The sequence below is a fragment of the Aythya marila genome (assembly GCF_965140915.1).
Source record: "Aythya marila genome assembly, chromosome: 7".
Classification (NCBI taxonomy): Eukaryota; Metazoa; Chordata; class Aves; order Anseriformes; family Anatidae; genus Aythya; species Aythya marila.
The window spans coordinates 6,703,380-6,726,094 of NC_139048.1; the positions used below are offsets into that span (position 1 = coordinate 6,703,380).

Sequence of the window (22,715 nt, forward strand, 5' to 3'; positions counted from 1 at the left end):
ACAAGTCATGAAACAAGTTTTTGTTGTATCACAGCAGGTAAGCTTATTTTATGCAGCTATTGAAGGAGATAACAGCTGTTACAAAAAAGGTGGCAGGCATGTAAAACAAAAACTGAAGTCTTGAACAAATGGAGCTTTATAAGACCCAGGCAGAACTCAAACAAATGTTCAATGAAAGTCACTTTTATGGCTTTACTTTGGTTTATCGCAAGGCAGTAATAAATGTGTCTCATTAAAAGCCAGTAAAAGAACACCACCTACACCACCAATTGCTGTAACTGCAGATATAGCAGATCTGGAATAGTTACCTAAAGACCCTCATTTCCTAGCATTTAATGCTTCCCTGTCCGTATAAACTAGCCTTCTATGGATTTAAGGACTGTTGGATGCTAAAAACAGCAGCTGTTGCTGGGAAAACGACACTTTCAAAGTTCTGTTCCTTTCTCAAGGTGAATTGAGAGGGAGGTTGGGTGAACATGTAGGTCTTATTGGCTAAAAAACGCCGGAGGAGAGCGCCAACAGAAAAACAAGCAATTCCCCCATTCTGGGTAGAGCATAAATGTTTTGCCTCAGCTTTATTGCTCAGCGGGTCAAATTCGTTCCTGGTGAAATGGCAGTTCCCATGGTGAAGCCACAAGGAAATTCTGAAACCTTCTGGCACCTGTCAAGGGATGGGGATGTGAAAGCGGGGGGAGGAACTGGCATGTAGAAGCTGGGATTAAGGGTGGGAGCCACCACATAAAAGGTTATTCTTGTTCTGGTTGTTAGAACTTTTTTATTGCGTAGAATTTACATACATGCTTATTAAGTGGTTTAAAAAAGAAGCCTGACAGATATTAAACAGCATGCCACACTCTTTATGCTGCTGCCATACAGATGTGTCCAAAGCATAAACAGACTTACATTCAGCACTCAATTGCTCTATGGGAGAGTATCTCTCCAGCAAACTTCTCCAAACTTTTCGGGACAATTAGCTTGAGAATTGGAAACTTTTTTTTCCCCTAATTTGATCCTTTGCTTGATCTCTCACTGCTTTCCAATTACGAAGAGAAAATATATAGCAAGTGTTTTAATGCCCCAGATTGAATTTCCTAAACCTAAGCTAGCAGCCGAATTACTGGGCTGGGGATTCTGGCACAAGAAGTACAGCTGTGTGTGAGCTGGTGGGAAAACTACTGGAATATCATGACTAGTCTTGGTGTTCACACTTCAAAGAAGGCATGGAAAATTGAAAATAGATCAGAAAAGAATGATTTCAAGATCTGGAGTATCTGCCTTGTAGGGATCGATGTATGCAGCCTAATCTGTTTACTTTATCAAAAGAAAGGTTAAGAGACTTGATTATGACATATTATTATCTATCTACACATGGAGAAGATTTGTAATGGCTCTGAAACTTTCCATATAAAAGTGCATCAAGGCCTAGAAGCTGAACATAGACAAATTCAGGTTATGGATAAAGAAGACACGATTAGCAGTGAGGTTAACTATTCATCAGGAAAATTTAATAATGAGTTCCTCATCCCAGAAGCTTTTAGGTCAAGGCTGGATAACTTTGATGTGAGGAGAAACATTTGCTTGATCTATGAACTGGGCTGGGCGCAGGATTTCCAGGTGAGGCACTGTGGCCAGGAAAGGTTTGTTAATCATGGTGATCCCCATGACCAAGGATGTGTGGCGGTCAGTCCAGTTTTACCTGGTTGAACTCGTTGGCAAAATCAAAGCCAGTATATGAACCACACTGAAACCTATGTCCCAAATGGTCCCCTCTTCAAGCAAGGCCAACACTCTGGGAAGCTCTGTCACCAGTGCCTAACTTGGCCCACAGCACTAAGAACTTTCCCTCCTGATGCCCTCCATGCCTGGACTGCCCTCAGAGGGGAACGGACCAGTAGGCATCCTCAGCTCTTGAGTACACTCTGCAGTGATGGACTGTCCAACATGAAGAGTACATACATTACTTAAAGTTTATCACCTGACATTTTGTTGTTAGAATGTTTAATCTGTGAGGATCCTTCCTTAAGGATTCATCTATGATGAGATGTTACACACACAGAATAAGTAAACAGTAATCGTTCTGTTCCTGTTCTCCTCAAACCTTATCCAAACCATATTCAAAAATTCAAAAGTGAAATTATTTTTGAAAGCATTTTGAGGCTTATAAAATAGAATGTAAGGACCCAGGTAGTGGCAGGACACTGCACAAAATCCAGATGAGATAAATGAGTCAGCTGGAACATCTGATGGCCAAAATGAAGCGTCTAATTATACAGCCTTTTCTAGCACTGCAAATGAAGGTAAACATGCTGTTGTAGTAATATGGGTTAGAGAAAAATGAGTTTGAGCAGAAGCAAAGAAACAAAGGAGAAGCTGAAGGAAAACAAAATATGGAGATGATTTAAAATCACTTACAAGACCTGTGCCTGCTAATGCATTTTTTCAAATGATTATGACCTACATAAAATACATTCAGACATCTTCTTCTCATTAGAAATACTGAGTTGAAAAAGATATAACCAGTATCCCAGTGTGTTTCTCTTACATGAGCTTTGAACCACAGTTAAAAAGTTGCATCCAACATTGGTATGTCTTAGCATCATGTGTTGCTGGATGATGAGACATCTGTGTTCTTATACGGACAATCCTATTTACTCCAACATCAGCGAGAGTGTTTCTAGGGAACAGTTGCTGATGTGTTAGCATGGTTCCTATTTTTCTATCGAGACTGATGTGTTTCATCTTTGATTTCCTATTTTTCTAGCAGATGGAGTTTTACTTGTATTCACCACATTTTCACAGGTAGATAGAAGATGCTGTCAAATATAAATGGGAAAAAGGGAGCACCACTGGCTTAAGCCATGAAGATACATTGAAAAGCTTAAGGCAAAGGTCAAAGTAAGGAAGTATATCACTTGCTAACATGAGGTCCATTCAAAGTGTTGGGTGAAGAAGCTCAGAGGGTGGCCCCTGTATTCTAACGCTGTTAATTATGACTTCATTAGTGAGGCTCAACCAGTTATAGCTCCAATGACAAACTTTCATGGAAATTCCTGTATTAGAAACAAAGAAGACAAAGGTATATATCCAACAAGAGATTGTAAAACAGGGTAACAATTTTCATTTTTATTTACTCCAAAAAGAACTAAATCTGATGGCATGGCTCTGCTTTCAGACTGAGATAAAGTCTCAGCACATTTCTAAAGCAATAGTGAACACAACTGACAGAGTAGACTTCTCAGTAGACTTTTAGTGTAGGGAAAAAGGCTTCAGAGCTGCAAATGCTAATCAGAAGCTAAATTCTGCTCTCAGTCACACTGGAGAAAGTTCAAAATAATTACCCCACTGACTTCAGTGGAGTGATCCTAGATTTATATTACTGTAAATGACAGCAAAAATTGGACCCAATATACAAATAATTTATCTAAGGCCCTAAGTATAGTTGCACAATTCAATCTGTAAATAACGCCACTAATGCACATATGGCTAATTTACATCTAGACTATGAGAACATATCCAGTGCTGATTTCCAGGATGTTTGAAGCACTAGGCAGTGCCAAAATAAATTTGCAGTATTCCCATAGCCCTCACAATCCTTCCAACTTTTGGTGTTGGGAAGATGCAGTACAGATATCTTGGAAAAGTGAAATTTTATCTGTTATATGTCTGAGTGTTGGACAATTCTTACAAAAAAAAAAAAAATAGCATAGAAGGCTGTCAAGCAGCACTCTATGTCTATTTGCATGAGTTCTGTAAGCTCTCTTCTCTCAATAAGTTGCTTTTATCTAATTTGTCTCTTACTGGGAGCAGAATTTTAGGAGCAGCTTGAGTTTTCTAAGAATAAACCATGCTTCAAAGAAAAGAGGGTTGTAAGCAACACTGGAGAAGAGTGCTTGGAGTACATACATTTAATGCACATAAAACTTAACTACAGCGATTTAATTCAGACTCCTTTTCTAATCACATATTTATATTAAGATCTTGCTGAAGCCAAATTGAAATTTATATTGCTAGAAGGCAATGATGATATAAAATCTGAACTATTCATCAACACAGCAAGCGAAAAAAACTCTCCCAAAATGACAAATATCATTCTGAGATTTATACCAGCTCTGCGACATGGGATGAAGAGTTAGAAAATACACGTCTTGGTTTATCAAGGCTTGAAAAGGATACATGTTAAATCAAACTCTAGCAAATATATAAAATTTCCTTCCTAAAATATTTTATGCTACGTTATTTTATTTTACTTTTCTTTTATTATTATTACTACTATTTTCTCCCCTAGTATCATCAGGGAATAAGGATTCTCCTGTTACCAACGGATCGGAGGTGTTGAGACCCTGCAGTTAACTGCAGATTAATCATAGTTGACTCAGTGGTGCAGGTGGATCCCATTAGACCCTTCAACAACAGAAGAGACATGGGATAGGCCTTTAGTAGGAGAAAGTTTCTGGGAAGAAGCTTTGGGGGGCAGCTAAGTCTGGGAAAGAGTCTTGGGAATGAGTTTAAACATGTTTTTGTTAAGAAGACCAACCTTTAAGAAGGAAGGTTCTTTTCATTCTTTCAAGCAGCACATGGTTTCTGCTTTAAGGTGGGTAGATACTTCACCATCTTGCAGTAACTACAAGCTTAGTACACAAAGCAATAGTGGAGTTTAATGTATCTGCAAATAAGTTACTTTTACCCAGTCTCAAGTGGCAGCCTATTAATGTTGAACGTTTAGGTCTTGTAAACAAGGGGAAAGAAGTTGATAAGGTCAGAATTCCAGTTGTTAAAAACTTTTTTGGGGACATAATTTTATGGTATTTGCTGAGGTTCTCCTTGACAGTTGATAACTTTGGGATAATTTCTGAGGTAATGGTCTCTGAGATCCTTGGAGACCTATAAAGAGAGAATGAAGGCATAATATATTTAAACCCAGAAAAAATACTTCTAAACAAACCTCATACTCAGACAACGGTAAAAATCTATTCATGTTCTTTTTTCTTTTCCTTCTTCTAGTTCAATAGGAAAGGTCATAATTTTTAAGTCATTTATTTATATTGCTAACACTTCTTAGTTTCTGTCAAGTGCAAAAAATTTATATATATTCTCTGTAGAGATGGCAAAATTATCTGTGACTCTCCTTATGTTATTTTTATGTCTAGTTCCAATGCATAGAAGTTGTTTGCAACCCAAAAGCATTAGATATGTACTGCAAACAAGAAAAGAATGTGCATATTTAGGTCTGAAAACAGATATCATATAGGCAATTTCTATTTCCAATGCAATTTTTTAGATTGACCCTCAGTTTGTGTTTCTGTCTCTTTTGAATGGGTGCTTCCCTAAGAGTTCACGTGGAGGTTTCTATTACATTTTAGGAGAACCAAAGGGAAATCAAATCTGAATCGAACTCTCAGGGACTGCACGTGCCTGGTGCCATCCCATGTGGAGGTCTGCCTGAAGGCAATGTGAATCCTTGCAGGTCTCGGACAAGACCATGGCCTTTTGGTGTGCCTGAGGTATCCTGTAGGTATTTTATGTTAGAAGTGCATGAGGAGTTTGCACAATAGGGATGCTTTGACAGGGAAGAAGAAGAAGGGGGGAAAAAAAAAAAGAATGATTTGCCTGCCTACAGCTTAAGCTAAAGCTGCTGAGAGCTAGGTGTCTCCATGGTTTTATAAAACTGAACTGAAGTCCAACCCAGACACCTAACATCTTGAGACACAGGCAGTTTGGGTCAAATCTGGATGACTGGCAAGTTTAATTATAGTCTAATTATAGCCTCAACATTGGTAGCCTTCCAAAGCTTCGACTATCCTTGGGATGTTCAGACGAGCACGTTCTTCTTGGTATGTCTCCAGAATGCACTTCAGGTTTTGTCAAAGGTTAAAGAAATCCTAAAGCATGTCATGCACAAATATGTTGAGAGGTAGGAGAGTTATGTGTGGCAGGGAGAGGGGGAGAATATCTGGTCCCCAGAGTCCGTCCTGGTCCCGAGAGTCCCAAGGGTGAATGGTGGAAGGCACTTTGAAATCATTGCAAGTTGTTCTTGTTGTCAATTGCCACGTGAATTAAGGCCATGCAAGTACCTTCTACTGTTTCCTCTTCCCTTTCATTTGTTGTCTGCTTAGTACCAAATATTACAGATGTGGTGAAATGCCTTAAAACAACATTACTTTTTAAATAACTTTTTTTTTTTTTTTCTCTCTAGGTCTGCCATTAGCTGACAAAGTCGAAAGGTGTGCTTTTCTCTTTCGTTCTTGCATAGAGTTAGAGGCAATGGCAATTTAATCTGTGACTGAGGCTCTGCAATGGTGCAAGTCTATCCTACTGCTTCAAGTTCAGTGATGCAACCTGAGTTTACACTAATTAACTTTCAGGGATTGAACCAATTTAAAGCTTTTGGACTATGACAATTCTTGGAAAACATTCCCACAGGTTTATTTTCTTCTTTTACATTTGTTTGCTATCTCCATCTCATTCAAAGCAGGGAGGACTGGTTTGCTTCTCTCTTGTCTGGAAAAGTTCCCTGCACTAGGAACCATGGTTAGAATCAGAGTCCTGATCTAAGAGTATGATGAAAAGTGTTGCACTCCAAGTTGGAAACTGGAGAAGAAAATGTTCATGTATACATAAGAATTGTACTCAAACAGCTGATTACGCCTTCTCATACACCTTAACAGATGCTTACACCTTTTAAGGGAAAACTAAACCTGAGAAGCAACAGGCAGTTTTCTACGTTTCCCTTGGGGATAGTGTACTCCTCTGTATTTTGCTTCTATACAAACAGTTCAAACTATTAAAGTTCTGTTGTCAGTCATACAACCAAACAACCTTGCATGGCATTACATGTTCCCCTCCACATAGATCAAGCCCTGAATGCAAGATCAGACAAGTAAATAATGCCAACACGTAATACTAATTTGAAAATACATTTTTTTTTTTTTTGGTGTGTATGTGTGTGTGATATATTTATTTATTTATTTATTTATTTTTTGGCACTTTGTGGGTCTTAACTGTAGTGAGAAGAATGTCTTCAGGTGTGAACTGAAATTATACCTCTACACCACAATGTCTCTGGACTTGCTTGAGTATCTCCATGTCCTTCTCGTGGCGAGGGGCCCCAAAACTGAACACAGTACTCGAGGTGCGGCCTCACCAGAGCCGAGTACAGGGGGACAATCTCTTCCCTAGCCCTGCTGGCCACACTGCTTCTGATACAAGCCAGGATGCTGTTGGCCTTCTTGGCCACCTGAGCACACCGCTGGCTCATATTCAGCCCACTATCAACCAATACTCCCAGGCCCTTCTCTGCCAGGCAGCTTTCTAACCACTCAGCCATCTTCAGACTTCGAGATCTAGAGGAACAGTTTGGGTGCAGCCTAAAAGCCATGTGTACAGAAGCTCCCCCAAGCCAGCCAATCTTCTTCCCATGACCTGACAGAAAACAGCTGTCCTGGTTTCAGCTAGGATAGAGTTAATTTTCCTCCTAGGAGCTGGTAGGGTGCTATGTTGTGGATTAGGATGAACACACTGATGTTTTAATAGTTGCAGAGCAGTGCTTACACCAAGCCAAGGACGTTTCAGCTTCTCACTCTGTCCTGCCACTGGGCAGGCTGGGGGTGCAGCAGGAGCTGGGAGGGGACAGACCCAGGACAGCTGACCCAAACTGGCCAAAGGGATATGATATTCCATACCCTCTGGCATCATGCTAAACAATAGATAGGGGTGCCTAGCTGGGATGGGGGGGCCGTCTGCTCGGGGATAGGCTGGGCATTGGTCAGCGGGTGGTCAGCAATTGCATTGTGCATCACTTACTAAACTGTCTCTGTCTCGAACTACAGGCTTCGTTTTCCTGTTTCTCTCCCCCATCCCAACTCAGTGTTCCCCAGTAGGCTGCTTTTTCTTCAGGTTCTCTACCATCTCTGTGAAATAGTTTTTGAGACTCTGTGAGCTAGTTACATTGGTGGTGACTTTTCAGAACAGGAAAACCCTGGTGGTGCTACTTCCCCGTGAAGTAGTTTGGCAGTGACTCAAGTTCAGAAGATGGCAGGTAAGTGTTCCTGGGTTCTACAGTTGTTTTGTGTTGGGGAGCTTGAGGACTTCCTTCACCTTGTCTGTTTTCAGTGACGTTACTTACATGGATTCTCAGCTGGTCCCTGGTCCTGGTCCCCTCCTCAGAGCAGGCTGCCCAGGTTGGCGTCCAGACAGGCCTTGAATATGTCCAGAGAAGGAGACTCCTCAACCTCCCTAGGCAGCCTGTTCCAATGCCCTGTCACCCTCACCGTTGGAAGGCTACTAATGAAGCTGCTGAAAGGCTGTGAAAGAAGTTCAACAAAAAATGAATGAAAAAGATGATGGTTCCAACATTCTTAGTGTTACCTGGTGTTTATTTCAAGTCCAATATTCTACTTATTCTAGTGTAACTGTTACTCCAGATTTCTGGTTGAATAGTTTTATATCAGATTACCAGATTTTAATTAAAAAAATGGAAAATTCAATGTGTATTTGCCTGATTTCAATCCTTCACCCCCTTCTTTATGCACACTCTTACTTTGCTATTTGTCATGCGATCCTTCGTGTACCAGTGAAGAATGAGGTAGGGAAGACAGAAGCTACATCCTAAGCAAAGAGGAGGAAAAACCCTGGTGACAGAGGAGAAAGGCACAGAAGCAATGACAGTGGCAGTACCTGAGAGCTTCAAACCAGCAAGAAAGCATGTGTATGGCTGTTGAGAGCTATAGGAAGATTCATCCCTCCTGTTGAGGCCAAAGGGAGCTGAAGGATGAGATCTGGAGGAGACTGGCCATAAGAGTGAAGGTGAAAAGTAAAAGGGACTGTGCCAAGCGGGACATTGCCTACCTCATCCAGCCTCAGAAAACCAGGAATCCCCATATTTGGGGATGCAATGTTTGTGTTCAGACCAGAAACACGATGCATATGTTCACCTAGCTTTCAATGTTTCCATCAAAATGCATTCAGCTTAACGGTTTATTGTTTTTCTCAAACCAAGAGAGCAGACAGGAACAGTAGCATGAGAAAAACTTTCCAATTCACTGTGGTGGGTTTGAGCCCAGCAATCTGATTTCTGCAATCAATTAATTCTGCTGAATTCCTGAAGAAGTCAGTAATTGAAACAATAACAAAAGCTAAGATAAAGTTAACAAACAACTGTGTTCAGTCTCAAAAATTTGCATAGTCTCTCCAGTAAATGTGTAATCTGGACAGTTGCAACAGCTACTGAAAGTTAGTCGTCTAGGCTGAAAGCAGGAGCTTGCTGCATGTCTAGACAAAACTAGCCTGTGCCTCACAACTGCATAATGTTCAAAACAAACACCTCACCCGAGATCTGCCAACAAAGAACCATTCAGCAAATAATTTCAAAGAAGAGATAGCATTTAAAAAAAAAAAAAAAAAAAAAAAAAAAAAAAAAAGGTGAAAAGCTTCCTACTTCATAAATAGAAGTCAGGGAGAAATTAAATCACCAGATTATCTGCTCCAGTTTACCACTGTAAACTGCTCTGATCCTCTTTAGCAAGTATGTAGCTGGAAATGAAAAGCAGAGGATCGAACAGCCTCGGAGCAGAGTAGGCTAAAAGATTTTCTTGCCTTTTCTTGTGCAAGGGCAGCCAGAATATCAAGCCTGATGTTTAATCAGATGTACCATTGGCTCAGTAATGAGAGTGGAGAGGGAATTTCAAATTACTGAAACTGACAAAAATCCACCGTAATTCTTGGAATACCCTTTTTTAAAAATGAAAACACAAAAAAGTAAAAAGCTGATCTTTTGGGCCAGAAATGCTTGGAAGAATGTGTAATAGAGATAGATGGCACACATGAGGATTAAGGTTCCATGTTAAATACACTGTAGATATCCACTGTTGTTCTGTGATAATCGCTTTTTAAACTCTCTCATCATTGTACCTTGTTTTCTGTCCAAGTCCACTTATTCTGAGTATATTCAATCATGTCTTTTCTTCCAGTTCTTTTTTAAAGATTTTTGAGCTTAAAACGTTATGCTTGGAGCTTGCATTCAAAAATATCTCCCTTGAGAGCTACATTGTGTTAAAAATGATTTTGCTTTGAGGAAGCCTGGTAGCTCTTGCATCGTTCTCTGCCTTGTTCTTCTCCCCTAACTCCCTCTTCCCAGTGGAGGGCTGAAGGAAGACAGCTGAGAAATGCAAGGCCAGAACTCTTGCTGTTGAAAAAAAGCCATCAAAGCTTGAACTGATGGTCTCAGAAAGGCTTCTATGGTTCTGATTTGCACTATTTGTCCTGTCCTGACTGCTCCTGCACCTCCTCTTTTTGAGGTAACGCCCCTTCCCTCATCTTCAGTCCACTTTGTAATTCCTTCCTAAATAAACCACTCAAAATAAACAGCTTTTTATGACTAAGATGCATTTTAGTGACATGAGCTAACTAGAGGAAGGAACGTGATGACCTTGACACATAAAAAGATGAGCTCTTTTCACGAGCAAGCACGAATTGCAGATCTTGCCAAAAACACAGTCTAAGGAAAACGCCTCTCTTTACCCAAGAGGCATTTGAGTGTTAATTATCTCTTCCAGAGTCCCAGGACTTTCCTTCTCCTGTATCTATTTTTGCCTGCTTATTCTAATCAGCAAAAAGACAGTGACAAGAGAATTTATCCATCACCCCTCAGCGTCATAGTATCCTTCCCCACATGAACTGTTGTTTGGTTAGTGGCCGCTTCAAATTCAGGCAGAAAAAAGGGTTTCTCAAAGATTAGTCATCCTCATTAGCATTCCCACTGTACTGCTAAGGCAACATATTTAATCTTAATGACCACGGATATTCCTACACTGTTTGTCCTGCACCCACAATGCTTGGTCTCAACATGGAGGAAAAGCAAAAGTGAAGGAACAGTACAGTCTCGTCACCAAAGCCGCGCATAGAAAACAAAATGGATTTTTCTAGTGTGATACTCAGTGAATCATGGACAGTGATGAGCAAAACCTACAGTGCATGCAGCCACTGAGTGGTGGCGGTGGTTTAGTAAATGGGAATCTGAGTCGTTTCTGGATTAATGCTCTAACATAGTGTCAGGGGATGCTGTGTTGCTGGAGATATCATTATTTAACTGAGATGTTTTGTCATTTATATTGCACGTTACATTCAAGAAGACAATGTCCCTATTCCAAAGAGGATGGAATCAAAAGGCTGGATTGCAACTTGACCCTGGAGGGCTATAAGAGGGAATAAATTATATCTGGTGCACCTTTGAACAAAATTCACTCTGATTCATGGGAGTGGGGGAGCTGAGAGGTCCCCACTGCCTGCTCCGCCAGATGAACAGAGAGAGGGAGAGAAATGACGGGGAGAAAGGCTTCCCTCTGTCGTTCTCACATGCCAGGTTGTGGACAAGGAGAATAGGGCTAATAATCTGTCACTGACTTTTAAATCAGGAACAGCAGACTGTGTGTTGTGTTGGTGTATTTTAGGCCGAGTTACAAAAGTTCCTTCATCTTCCTCTTCCCCTGTTCAGCTGCAAGCATATGTATTCAAGCTAGTCCCAATTCAGAAAGATCTGATGTGATGAAAAAATAGAATACCAATAAAATTCAAGGAAAAAGCACAAATCCTGCCTGCTGTAAGAGCTCATAAAACTTTTTCTATGACACAGCATGCAAAACATGATTTCTGACTTAAATTTCTGATTAAATAAATACATTCTGCCTACCTAAAATTCATTTCTTGTTTTGATTTGACAATTGCATCATGCTTGGTTTAGATTTGATGCAATGAAGAATACTCCATTAAAACAGAAGTTGTATGTGGTAAAATTCATTTAAGAAATAATGCGATTTAAATGTGCCTTACTGGTTCCCCAGTGTTTTATCCCCATTGCCTCAGCCTCCTGCAGAACACTTTTATCATTATCCTTCCACACTCTTCCAGCCATTTGTCTTAAATATTGCTACACCATCCTCAAGCACATCAATTCTGCCTGGGAACTTTGTTAAAAACTTATTGTGACACATTTGGGAAAGAAACCAAAGGATCTTAGGGGACACTGGCAGCTGGAGAGGAGGGCAAGCAATTTCCAGATGAGGGGTGAAGGTGATTCATCCCAAAGAGTTGATGTGCAGCCTTAATTTGATCAATGGTATCTCATTGTCATGGTTTCAGCTGGATAGAATTGATTTTCTTCATAGTGGCTGGTATGTTTGTTTTTGTTTTAATTTAGGAGAAAAATAATGTTAATAACACACTGATATTTTAGTTGTTGCTGAGCAGTGCTTACAAAGCTGGTAGATCTCTGAAGGGACTGTGGTTCATGGAAAAGGCCGTGCTGGAGCAGGTACCTCTTGAAGGACTGTGGCCAATGCATAACATAAGTCCAGGCTGGAGCAGGGGCGAGGGGAGGAATTCTTTGCAATCTTAAACCCTGTAGTCTGGTCCAAAGGGACCAAGGGTGGAGATTTTGATGGATAAATCTTTAAATTACTGTAACTCTGAGTTGCATATTATGGGAAGTACTATAGCAGGAGCCACTTGAAATGTAGGAGGATTAGCCTCACAAGCAGCGCAGCAAGTGACCTGACCCGAGCTGGCTTTGGTGTCCAGTAACTTCACACAACATACTGCTTCTTCTGTCTTGAGCAACCACCATACCAGAGAAGCTAAGTCATGGACTGAAAAAAAAACCTGTGGACATTTTATGGACATCCCAGGGGTGGTCTACAGACTAAGGGAATGATATCGGTGTGTTAATTGAAGAGTGGTGATTAATGAGGATGTATAGGAAAGTGTGGGACCTGAGCATGGCTTAAGCAGTGTGGAATAAGGGGTGGATTTTGTCATGTGTGTTTTGTTTTCTTTTTTTCTGGGATAGAGTTAATTTTCTTTGTAGAGGCTCAAATGAAGTTGTATTCTGGATTTTTGATGAAAACAGTGGTGATAAAACACTGATGTTTAGTTGTTGCAAAGCAGTGCTTACACAGACGCAAGGACTTTCTGCTCAGCCAGTCTTGGGCTGGGGGGTGCACCAGGAGCTGTGTGGGGACACAGCCAGGACAGCTGGCCCAGGCTGGCCAAAGGGATGTCCCATACCTTACAGCATCGCGCTCAGCAATAACAGCAGGGGTAAAGGAGGAGGCAGTGGGGGACATTTGGAGTGATGGCGTTCATACTCTTCAAGAAACTGCTACCCTAGACAACTCAGTTACATGCTTTTGTCTAAGTAGGATCCCAAGAAATGTTCTGGAGTTATCATTTCCAACTGGACTATCTTCCAACATGAACAGAAAGCAGATACAGTGAGGAAGAGGAACGACATGCCAGCACCGCATTAATTATCAGAGCATGCAGACAAATATCCAGTTCACAGTCAAAACTTAAGGGTCATCCAAGTAGTTATTTAAACTGATAGAGATAACGTGAGCCTAGGCTCAGCTTGTAAAGGGAAACTAATGACTGTGTGCAGACCAGCGATCCCCAACCTTTTCTGACCCTGGACAATAACTCGCTCAGCGTTACGTGTTGTGGGCAGCATCATACTTTATTCTCCCTAATGGCCTTCAACTTTAACTTTTTAATTTCCTGTAGCTCAGCGCAGCAGGAGAAGGTCTCCCTAGCTTTTGTTGCTCACTAACCCGTGGGCCACGGGCTAGGGACTCGTGAGTGAGGGGTGGTGGATGAAGTATTATCTGACTGGGCTGCTGATTTCTCCGCTTGCTGTGGTTTACATGGGTGGGATATAGACCCTGGCAACTGATATTGAGTGTGGGCTTCTGGTGGTTTTTTTTTTTGTTTGTTTGTTTGTTTTTGTTTTTTCAGAAGTGAAGTTAATGCCTGTGACTCTGCTTACAGGGGCATTTGCACAAACACCCATTGACTCCAGGTGTGTTAACAGAACTGTGTCCTCAAAACCTCTGCCGGCTATCTTTGCTTCCTCATTTAAGTTAAATACGGTTGTCAGGGTGGGGTAGGAAGGAAAAAAAATAAACCAGCAGAAGTTCCAGGGTTTCCTCAGGCAGCTTACACCAGGACAAGCCGGGCTGGGGCCGACCTGCGAGCCCTGCTCCCCCTCAGCCCCCGTGAGGAGCCTTCCCCGGGCGGATGCGGGTGAAGAGCTCCTCAGAGCCCAGCCACGGCCGGTGGGGAAGGAGAAGGGGAGGCACCGCCCGGCTGTGGCGGTGGCTGTGGCGGCGGGGAGGGGGCGAACCCTGCCCTCTGCCCTCTGACCGCCGCCGCCGCCGGCAGCATGGGGAAGGCGGAAGCGGCGGAGCCGGCCCGCCAGGCCCGTCAGGCCGGGGGGAGCGCGGCGAGAGGCTGAGGAGGCGGCGGCGGGGCCGGCCCCGCGGCTCTGCCCGCCGCCCTCCGGCAGCACCGACACCGTAAGGGGCCGGGGGAGGCCTGCGGGGAGCCCGGCCCGGGCGAAGGGGGAGCGGCTGAGGCGGGCCCGGGGCCGGGGGATGCCCTGCGGGCGGCGGGGCCGGCCGGCAGCGGGCGGGCGGGGAGCCGGGCTCCGGGCAGCGCCGGGCGGCCCCGGGAGAAGCTGGGGGCCGTGGAGGGGACGGGAATAGGACGGATGGAGCCGCCGGTAGGGCTGGCGGGGGCCGGGGGGTGCCAGGCGTAGGGAGAAGTGGCTGGGGAGCGCCCCGAGGCTGACAGGTGTCGGTGCTGGAAGTGCCCTGCCGGAGGCTCGCGGCCCCCCGGGTGTTGCTGCTTGGAAGATGATGCTGGCAGAGCAAGCCCAGAAGTGGTTCCCAACTCACGTGCAAGTCACGGTGCTTCAAGCCAAAGGGCTGAAGCCCAAAGGCAAAGGTGGCACCAACGACGCGTACACCATCATCCAGCTGGGCAAGGAGAAGTACTCCACCTCGGTAGCCGAGAAGACCCTGGATCCGGTATGGAAAGAGGAGGCCTCCTTCGAGCTGCCCGGATTACTCATGCAGGAGAACCCAGACAGATACATCCTGTACCTGATTGTCATGCACAGGTCGCTGGTGGGGCTGGACAAGTTTTTGGGCCAGGTGGCGATCAGCCTGAACGATATATTTGAGGACAAGCAAAGGAGGAAAACAGAGTGAGTGACGGTTCTTTGGTTTTGTTTGTTTTCTCGTTTTAACTTGTGTGCACGCGCTTTGGAGGGGGGATGGGAAATAGAAGCCTCGTGATTAAGGAATTTTGAAACGAAATTAGGACATTTCTTTCTTCTATGGTGCGTTCAAAGCCCCAGGCATATACAGTTATGTCAGTGGGGACTGACCTCTTCCAAAGAGAAATTTACTGTAATCATAGTGGTCACCCAGCGCAGGGCAGGGCTGTCAATAACATTAACACTTTTTGACAGATTATTGTGTGCAACATGAGCTCATTACAGTCTGTTTTTCTAATGATTTCTTTTTTTCTGTTCTGCTAAAGGCAGAATCCCCGTTCAGCTTGTACCTGTTTGAGACTCACACTCTGAAGCCTGGTGTCATTCCCTCTAAAAATGTTTTTCTCCGATCGCTCCAACCATGTGTCTTTAAATATTTTATATTTATGTTTTAGTGGTTAATGAACTGTGACTTAATGAAGGTTTCCCACAGCAGTATGGTACTTTTCTGATCCTGTTTAGTCTTAGGCCGTGATCCTGCAAGCAGGCCTCTACGGAGAAGACAGAAGAGAAATTTCTGCCATTGTAGTAGCCTCCATTATTAGCTACAGAATACTTTTCAAGTAAAAATGTTGTTTGCCAGCAAATTCACTAGAATGCAAAAAATAAAAATATAATTTAAAAAAGCATCATAGCAGTTTATTAGACTTAACAGTAAATGCATGTAACTGTTCTTGTGAGTCTGTTTTTTAACAAAACTAGTAAAATTGTTAGCATCTCTAGTGAGGGAATGGTTGTACCAAGATGTCTGGTGCCAGTGTGATTCATTGATTTATCATTCAAAGTGTACGGGAATAACTGTAGAGGTGTAAGTGTACTGCTAGCATGCCTATGACTAAATTATTTGTGTTTGGTTTAGCTAGATTTGTCGCACAGGAGTAGTACGAGAACAGCATGGAGACCTCTAAGCAAGCTGTGAGTGGTCAAAGATGTTCTGCAGCAGTTAAGAAGTTCCTGCCCCAGAAGTCTTTCTTCCCTCCTCTCTCTTCAGTAGAGTAGAAAGAAACCCGTGCCCAAACCTCAGCTGGTAAAACCAAAGTTAGGCAGTTCTTCTGTTAGAGGTATCCTGCTAGAGGTGGTGGTTTATGGTGAGGTGGTGGACTTTGCATCAAAGTGACTAAGACTCTGGCATCGTTTGTCTTTTGCTGACTGTGCTCTGGAGGCGTCAACCTCCAGCAGAGTCGGAGCAGACAGTTGGAGGCGGCAGTCAGTGCAGCAACACTAGCCAGATCTTGTTGATCACAGCCTGAAAACCATCTCAAAACCTGGTTCTGCTTATGTGGAATGGTGGTTGAGGTTGAAGGAGCACCAAAGACAGGTCAAAGCTGTCTTTGCTTTGTGTTTGTTTTTTTTAACTGAATTTTTAACAAAGCAGTATGTTCACTAGCCATATAACAGGGAACAACATGTCCATAAAGAATCTGTTGTGGGTCTGTAGTGCAAAGTAATACACCTTTTAATTGCTTATCTTAAAAAGATAAGGCAAAACCAGTAGCGGTACAGTTATCTTTTTGCAATACATGTTAATGCCTCTAGCCTTAGGGTCTTAATTTCTGTTTACACTTGGTTCAAAAAGTTTCAGTGTTCTTCAGACAGGGATCTTAAATATTCTTTTAATCATCAGCCATAATTATCTTGAAAGTCAGTAGACAACTGCTTTAGGTTAAACACCTAGCTGCTCTGCAAGAAAAAGGTGAATGGATGACATAAAAATGCTACTAAATGTGAAAACTTTGTCAAACTAGATAAAAATATGTATTCACAAACTGGAGGAAAATATGTAAATTATTCATGTATTACTGTGAATAAGAAAACCTGTTTCCCTTTGGGGATCCAGACACTTCTGCATCAATTTTAGTAAAAATAGTTTTGGAGTGTTAAAAAATTATCTCAAGAATTTATAACTGGCAAAATTAACATAGTCCTTGTCAATTCAATAAATATTCAGATCCTGCCAGTACTTTTTACGTGAAGTTGTGCTTAGCCCGGTTTCATATGTGTTCGTTGTTCTTTCATTTCTTTCTCTGAAGTGTGAGAGAAGAACTCCTGCTACGTAAACGTGCAGCGATGCTTCCCCAGACCACCACTGAAAACGCGAGGGCTCCTGAGAGCGCTCTGTGCTGCCTGTGAGCTATGCTTCACCAGACAGGGGCCCGTCGGGAAACTTTTACAAACAGCCTAAGTCCTGTTTTCAGGAGTTACTTGAGCATTTAAGATTACAAATCTTATTAGAAGCTGATGGGTGTTAGGCTTCTAGAGCCTAACAGCCCTACTTGTAAAAGTCTTGCGTGTAAAAGCGCAGCTAGATGGTTGCTTGGAGTTTTGGCAGCACGTGCTCTCTTACTGCTGATTTAAACTCTTACGAGGTAGGAGCCATTGAAAATCCAGTTTCTTATTGTGGTCTTAATATGCTTAGAAACCAAAAAAAATGTGTCCCTTGGAAAATCATTTTGGAAAAAAAAAAATAACGTGGTCCTTAAGCATTTAGATGTTTTTGAAATGTTATTGTGGTCGTCTCCTTTATGCCTTCGTGAATGCATGTCTGCTGTTGCTGTTTCCCATAAGCGTTAGCTGGAGATGTGGATGAAATATTTGAATGTGTATGTGAGAGGGGGGCAAACTTTCAAGAAAATACTCACAAATGTGATCTCAAAAAAATGCTTTCTCTTTCTTTTTTTCTTTTATTAAATCCTTTTTGATACAAAATATTCCGAGTCCGAAGTTGGCAGTAAACTGAGGGTGATATATTTGGACCTGAAGACCATCTAGCCGTGACTGTGGTGTGGGAACTGAGATATCCAGTACCTTTCAAGACCGAGTCCAATGTCTTTATTACCGAAGCATTTGATGGTTGAAAGCTATATTCATTGTTTCAGAAACACTAATCTGTTTTATTAAGCAATGTTTTTACTTTCAAATATGTTCAACAGGCTTGTGGTGTTATTAAATCCAGAGTTATTTTCTTATGTTGATGTAACCTTAACATTTCTTGCTTTGTTTGGGGATGAATGAGATCCAGTTATTTGATGAAGTGTCTATTGGTAATATTTCTACTTTTTAATATATTTAATAGCTTCCTCTTTCCAACACAGCTGTACATATGGTGCTGTAAGAGACAGACTCAAGAGTCACCAGGGTATTGCAAAAAAGATATTTAATATTCTACACAATGCTGAACCCTGTCAGCAATTCCCTAGTGCTTTTTTAGTAAGGAGGTATGAGAAGTGAAGGCTACCAGCTGATTTTGAATTCCTAGGAAGAGTACAGGGTGTGTGACGTTCAGCTTTTTGTATTTTTTTTTTAAATTTAATATTTGATAATTGGGAAGAGGTACCTTTTACATATTCACTGCAGCTTGAAAAACACGCTAGAGAAAAATAATCCTTTTTTATGTATAATGTTTTTTGTTTGTTGCTTTTGACACCTTAAGAAAAATACTTCATGCAGTGAAGTTTTTAGGCAGAGGCCTCACGGTAAGATTTGCATGTCTGGTGTTCCAAGAAACTTGCTGTGACACAGGGTTTAATGAAACAAAGCAACGATTTAGTATAATTTAATAGTGAAAGTTCTGTATGCACCATCATGCAATGTCCTTTTTCTTCCTAAACTGATGATTTTTCAATTTCTTAAAAGTGAAAATTCCTGGAACAGTTAGATCCAGATGCTGCTCAGATGGTCATTTGCTAGGTTTCTTCCAGAGACCTCAGCCAAAGCATCTGCAGGATCCTAGTTCATTTTCTTTCTGCCTTTATGGAAATAAAATAAAAATAATGCCCATCGCATTGTGGTAGCTTTGTAAATTTGACTCTCTGGCGACTCTGCTGTAATTAGGAATGGGCAGGCGCTTTTTACTCTTTCTGTTCATTTCTCCAGGCTTGAAACTAGGCTCCAGATGTCTGGAGTTTTTAGTGAGTTTATTTAACTGTTTGAGAAACCTGGGAGATACGGCTTCATTGGAGGTACATTGAACATAATTCTTCTGATCTTAGATTTCTGCCATAGTTTATTTTTTTTTCCAGTAAAATCCCATGGCATTTTTCCTTTTTATTCATACTGGTAAATACGTTGCATTTTTTTTGGCCTGCTATCCTAGAACAAATGCACCTCTTTTGCTCTTGCAGTTAAATTTAAATGATGATGGGTGACTGTGCTGTTTTAAAGTGTATGTATATTTTTGTAATTATTCCAATTGTTACAATTCATAGTTACCTTGATACTGCTGATGATCTGACGCTGCGTAACATCAAAACAAATTTTTGAATTACTATGGAGTGAAAAATACCCATTTGCTGCCACAATTTACTGCAGTATTTTTCAGTAGCTTCCTTAATGACTGTGCATAGTTCTTTTTTTTTTTTTTTTTACTCCTGCTAAATGAGCACAACAGCAGAAAAAAGAATTTTCATTAGCTTTCACCATGATATTACTTATTTCATCAGCATTCATTTGGTCCTTGTTGTCCTCTAATTCCACATTATTTATTGTCCATTCCTTTATTAGCTTTCCTGGAGAGCTAATTTTATTACACCTTCAGATGATTCAAGGTGCAACACTTCTCTGGAAGGTTAAATCTAGAGGGGGCAGGACGTAGTAGAGTTGTTATTTCTTAAATATTTTTTTTTGGAGGAGACATTTTAGGTATGTGACTTATTTCCCCTTCTCCCTGGTTTCTGTAATACCTCAGCCTCCTCTCCACACCGTCAAATTGCAGCAGTATTGACAAAAATGTTTATCTGAGCGGAGTACAGTGAAGGAGTCTTGGCCTTATCTAAGATGTTTGTCCTCTGTGTACGCTGGCCATATAAAAGAGTCGCAAACAACTTCTCATGAAGCAAAGCACAAAAATTGAAGATTGACCTCGATCAATACCACTTCACATTAACGTACGTGCTTCTTCTTATGACTGCTGAGCTTCCTGAAAGAGAGGAAAATGTTGTGACTTCCTCCAAATTAATGTGAATTCCTTCTCGTCAGCTGCCCTCTATTATACGGAAAGGTTCCCCCTTCGCTTGCCTCTGCCCTGTCCTCTCTCATCTGCAGCAGCGTGAGCAGGAGGCAGGCTTCCAGTGCAGCTTGGATCGAGTCAGCAAACAACTGTGAATAAACAGAAAGCAGGATTGTGGGGGGCTCAGTGCTCGTCAAGAAGCACTTTTATAAATAATTATACAAAACATAATAAATATTATTTACTGTTTCTGAGCCTTATGTTTATTTCAAACCAGAACAATGTATTTTGGCTCACTTTACAGTATTAAATAATAGTGGAAATGGCAGGCTGGAACAGAAATTATCAAAATGTTGTGGTTAAAGCAAGAGAGAAAAACTCATTCTGCTCTAGTCAAAAGTGGGAAGAGCAGTAATTACAAAATTTCTCAAAGGTACAAAAGCAGCATGGAGGATCCATATGGATTCGTTCTGTTGCTTTCATGGTAGCACTCAGGAAACAAACAAACAAAACAAAAAGAAGGAGGAAAGTTGGTAGTGGGGAACAAACAGAAGAAAAAGCTGCTTATGGGGGAAACCAAGAAGTGGAGCGCAGCTGTAGCTGGAACATAGCAATATTTTAAAATGGGCTAGCAATATTCCCAGCATTTAGGTTTCGACAACAACTGTGAGCATGTATCCCGAATAAGTCATAATTCTGACTCAGAGCCTGAGTGCCATCTGGACTGCAATCCTTCTGTGCGCCGGTTTCTGTGCACACACACATGCTTCCACACACACAACTGAAATAGCTCGCCTTAATCCTCATACCTTCACTTATTTTGTTTCTGAAATAAAAGTTTTCACACGCGGTCTTCAGCCAAAACAATAAATAGTGTAAACGAAGACCGGTTTAATTACTTTGATTCCAGCTGATGTTAGCTAACCCCTTTGTACGGGTATTGTAATATGTGTCAGCTCCCATATGTTTTGTGGTGTTACAATGTCAGTCTGTAATATTTATTTTTAAACTCTACTTTGTATATCTCATTTCGGTTGGCTTCCAGAAAGTAATAGTATTCATCTTTGTGAATGTCATCACTTATCTTAATAAATAATCCATTTTCTTCTGCATTTCCCCTCATGCGCTATGGAGGCTGGGCTCAGTCCCTTGCCTTAATTTTCCTACTTTTCCACCTTTTTGGTGAAACTCCTGGTATGGTATGAGACTGACTTGCTAGGAAAAAATACCTCCTGTATTTTTTTGAAGGTGTGTTTGCTGCTAAGGAATTTGTTAGACAAGTCAGCACTTTGGATGCTGTTTTTTAGCCATTAGCTGGGGACATTTCTGTTATTGAGATTTGGTGGAGTAAATTTCTTCATTGTACCTAACTCACACACATGTAATCTAACATGAAGTAGTTCCTTCCCATGACGGCTGGTGGGCATGTTTGGTGGCATTTTTAGGGGCAGTTTGATAAGTACCTGCTGACCTCCTCATAACTGGGTAGCAGAGTAATATCACTTATCAGATCAGGCTACTGGTTTTAGCCATAAAATCAAGGTTAGAAACAGAATTCATTCAGTAATTTGGGAATTAAAATCTGGGTTTTGCAAAAATTTTTGATTGCAAGTCAAAATTACAGCAAAAGTGATATTAGATCGATTCAGTAGGTGTTTGTGGAGTGAAAGCAGAATGCCAGGTTTGTGAAGCAGTGAAACGAGGGGAAAATTTCTTTGTCCCATCTTCAGCACTGGGAAGGGAACCGAGTCAGAAGACCCTCTTTCATGCAGAGGTTGAATGTGCTGGCTAGAAGACTTCCAATGCCTGTTGAAGTTGATAGATAGGTATCCCAGTGGTTTTGGAGGCTTATAAAATTGTGTATAATTAAAATAGATGGTGATTTTTCATGCCCATACTGTTAATCACATATTGAGCAGAATAGGCTGAGTGATGCTTCTTCAAACAAAAGAGAGGACCAAGGCTTGGAACAGTCAAATTCCATGGCAGTGTTTGAGGGTAAGGCACCATGACATCAGCTTCCTGCTGTTAGTAGGGGAGAAAAAATAGGCTTTTTTCAAAATACTTGTTGAATGCAGGACGAAGGGTGTAATGGGAGTGGTATAGGTAAGCAAGAGTGAGTTGAAAAACAGAGTACATGGAAAGAAAATGAAATCAGCAAAAGGGGAATAAAAGAGCGGTTGAAGAAATTTTGTTGAAAATAGAAATATTTATAGATTGCTAGGTATTTGGGTGGAATTAAGCAGACTAGATTTTTTGTAACTTATTAATAGTAACTTACTTCACTTTTCTCCTTCACTCTTCCTGTCTGTCTTTCCTAAGGTACAGGATTCAGTGCTGCTCATCCCATACAATTTAATAATATGAAGACGATTGTTAGTGTCTCTCCCAGAAATAAGGCAGCTTTCTTTTTCCGCCCCTAATTGTAGGTGTGGCCAAAATTAAGTAATTTTGTCATGGTTAGAAAATTGCCACATTTCTGCAGATCGGGGCTTTGTTTTTCAGGGCGGACTGCGCAACAGGATTTTTCCTATTCAGCCATGAATCTTGATCTCTTTATGTGTTCGAAAAATTGCCAGCGTGTAGACTGACAGTTTATATAATACTTACAGAATAAAAATGATCAGAAACCTGTGCAGGACAGGGAAAGCCCATTAGCACACT

The 22,715-nt window shown here is 41.5% G+C and overlaps 1 protein-coding gene across 1 annotated transcript in view; it reads left to right on the forward strand.

The window, feature by feature from the left end:
• The first annotated feature begins 14,247 nt into the window (after positions 1-14,247).
• The window catches only part of RAB11FIP2 (RAB11 family interacting protein 2), a 36,833-nt gene continuing 28,365 nt past the window's right edge, over positions 14,248-22,715 (forward strand). Inside the window, exon 1 of the mRNA XM_082764206.1 lies at positions 14,248-15,034. Coding sequence (XP_082620332.1) covers positions 14,682-15,034 — 353 coding nt within the window. The 5' untranslated portion in view covers positions 14,248-14,681. The remainder of the gene's footprint in view (positions 15,035-22,715) is intronic.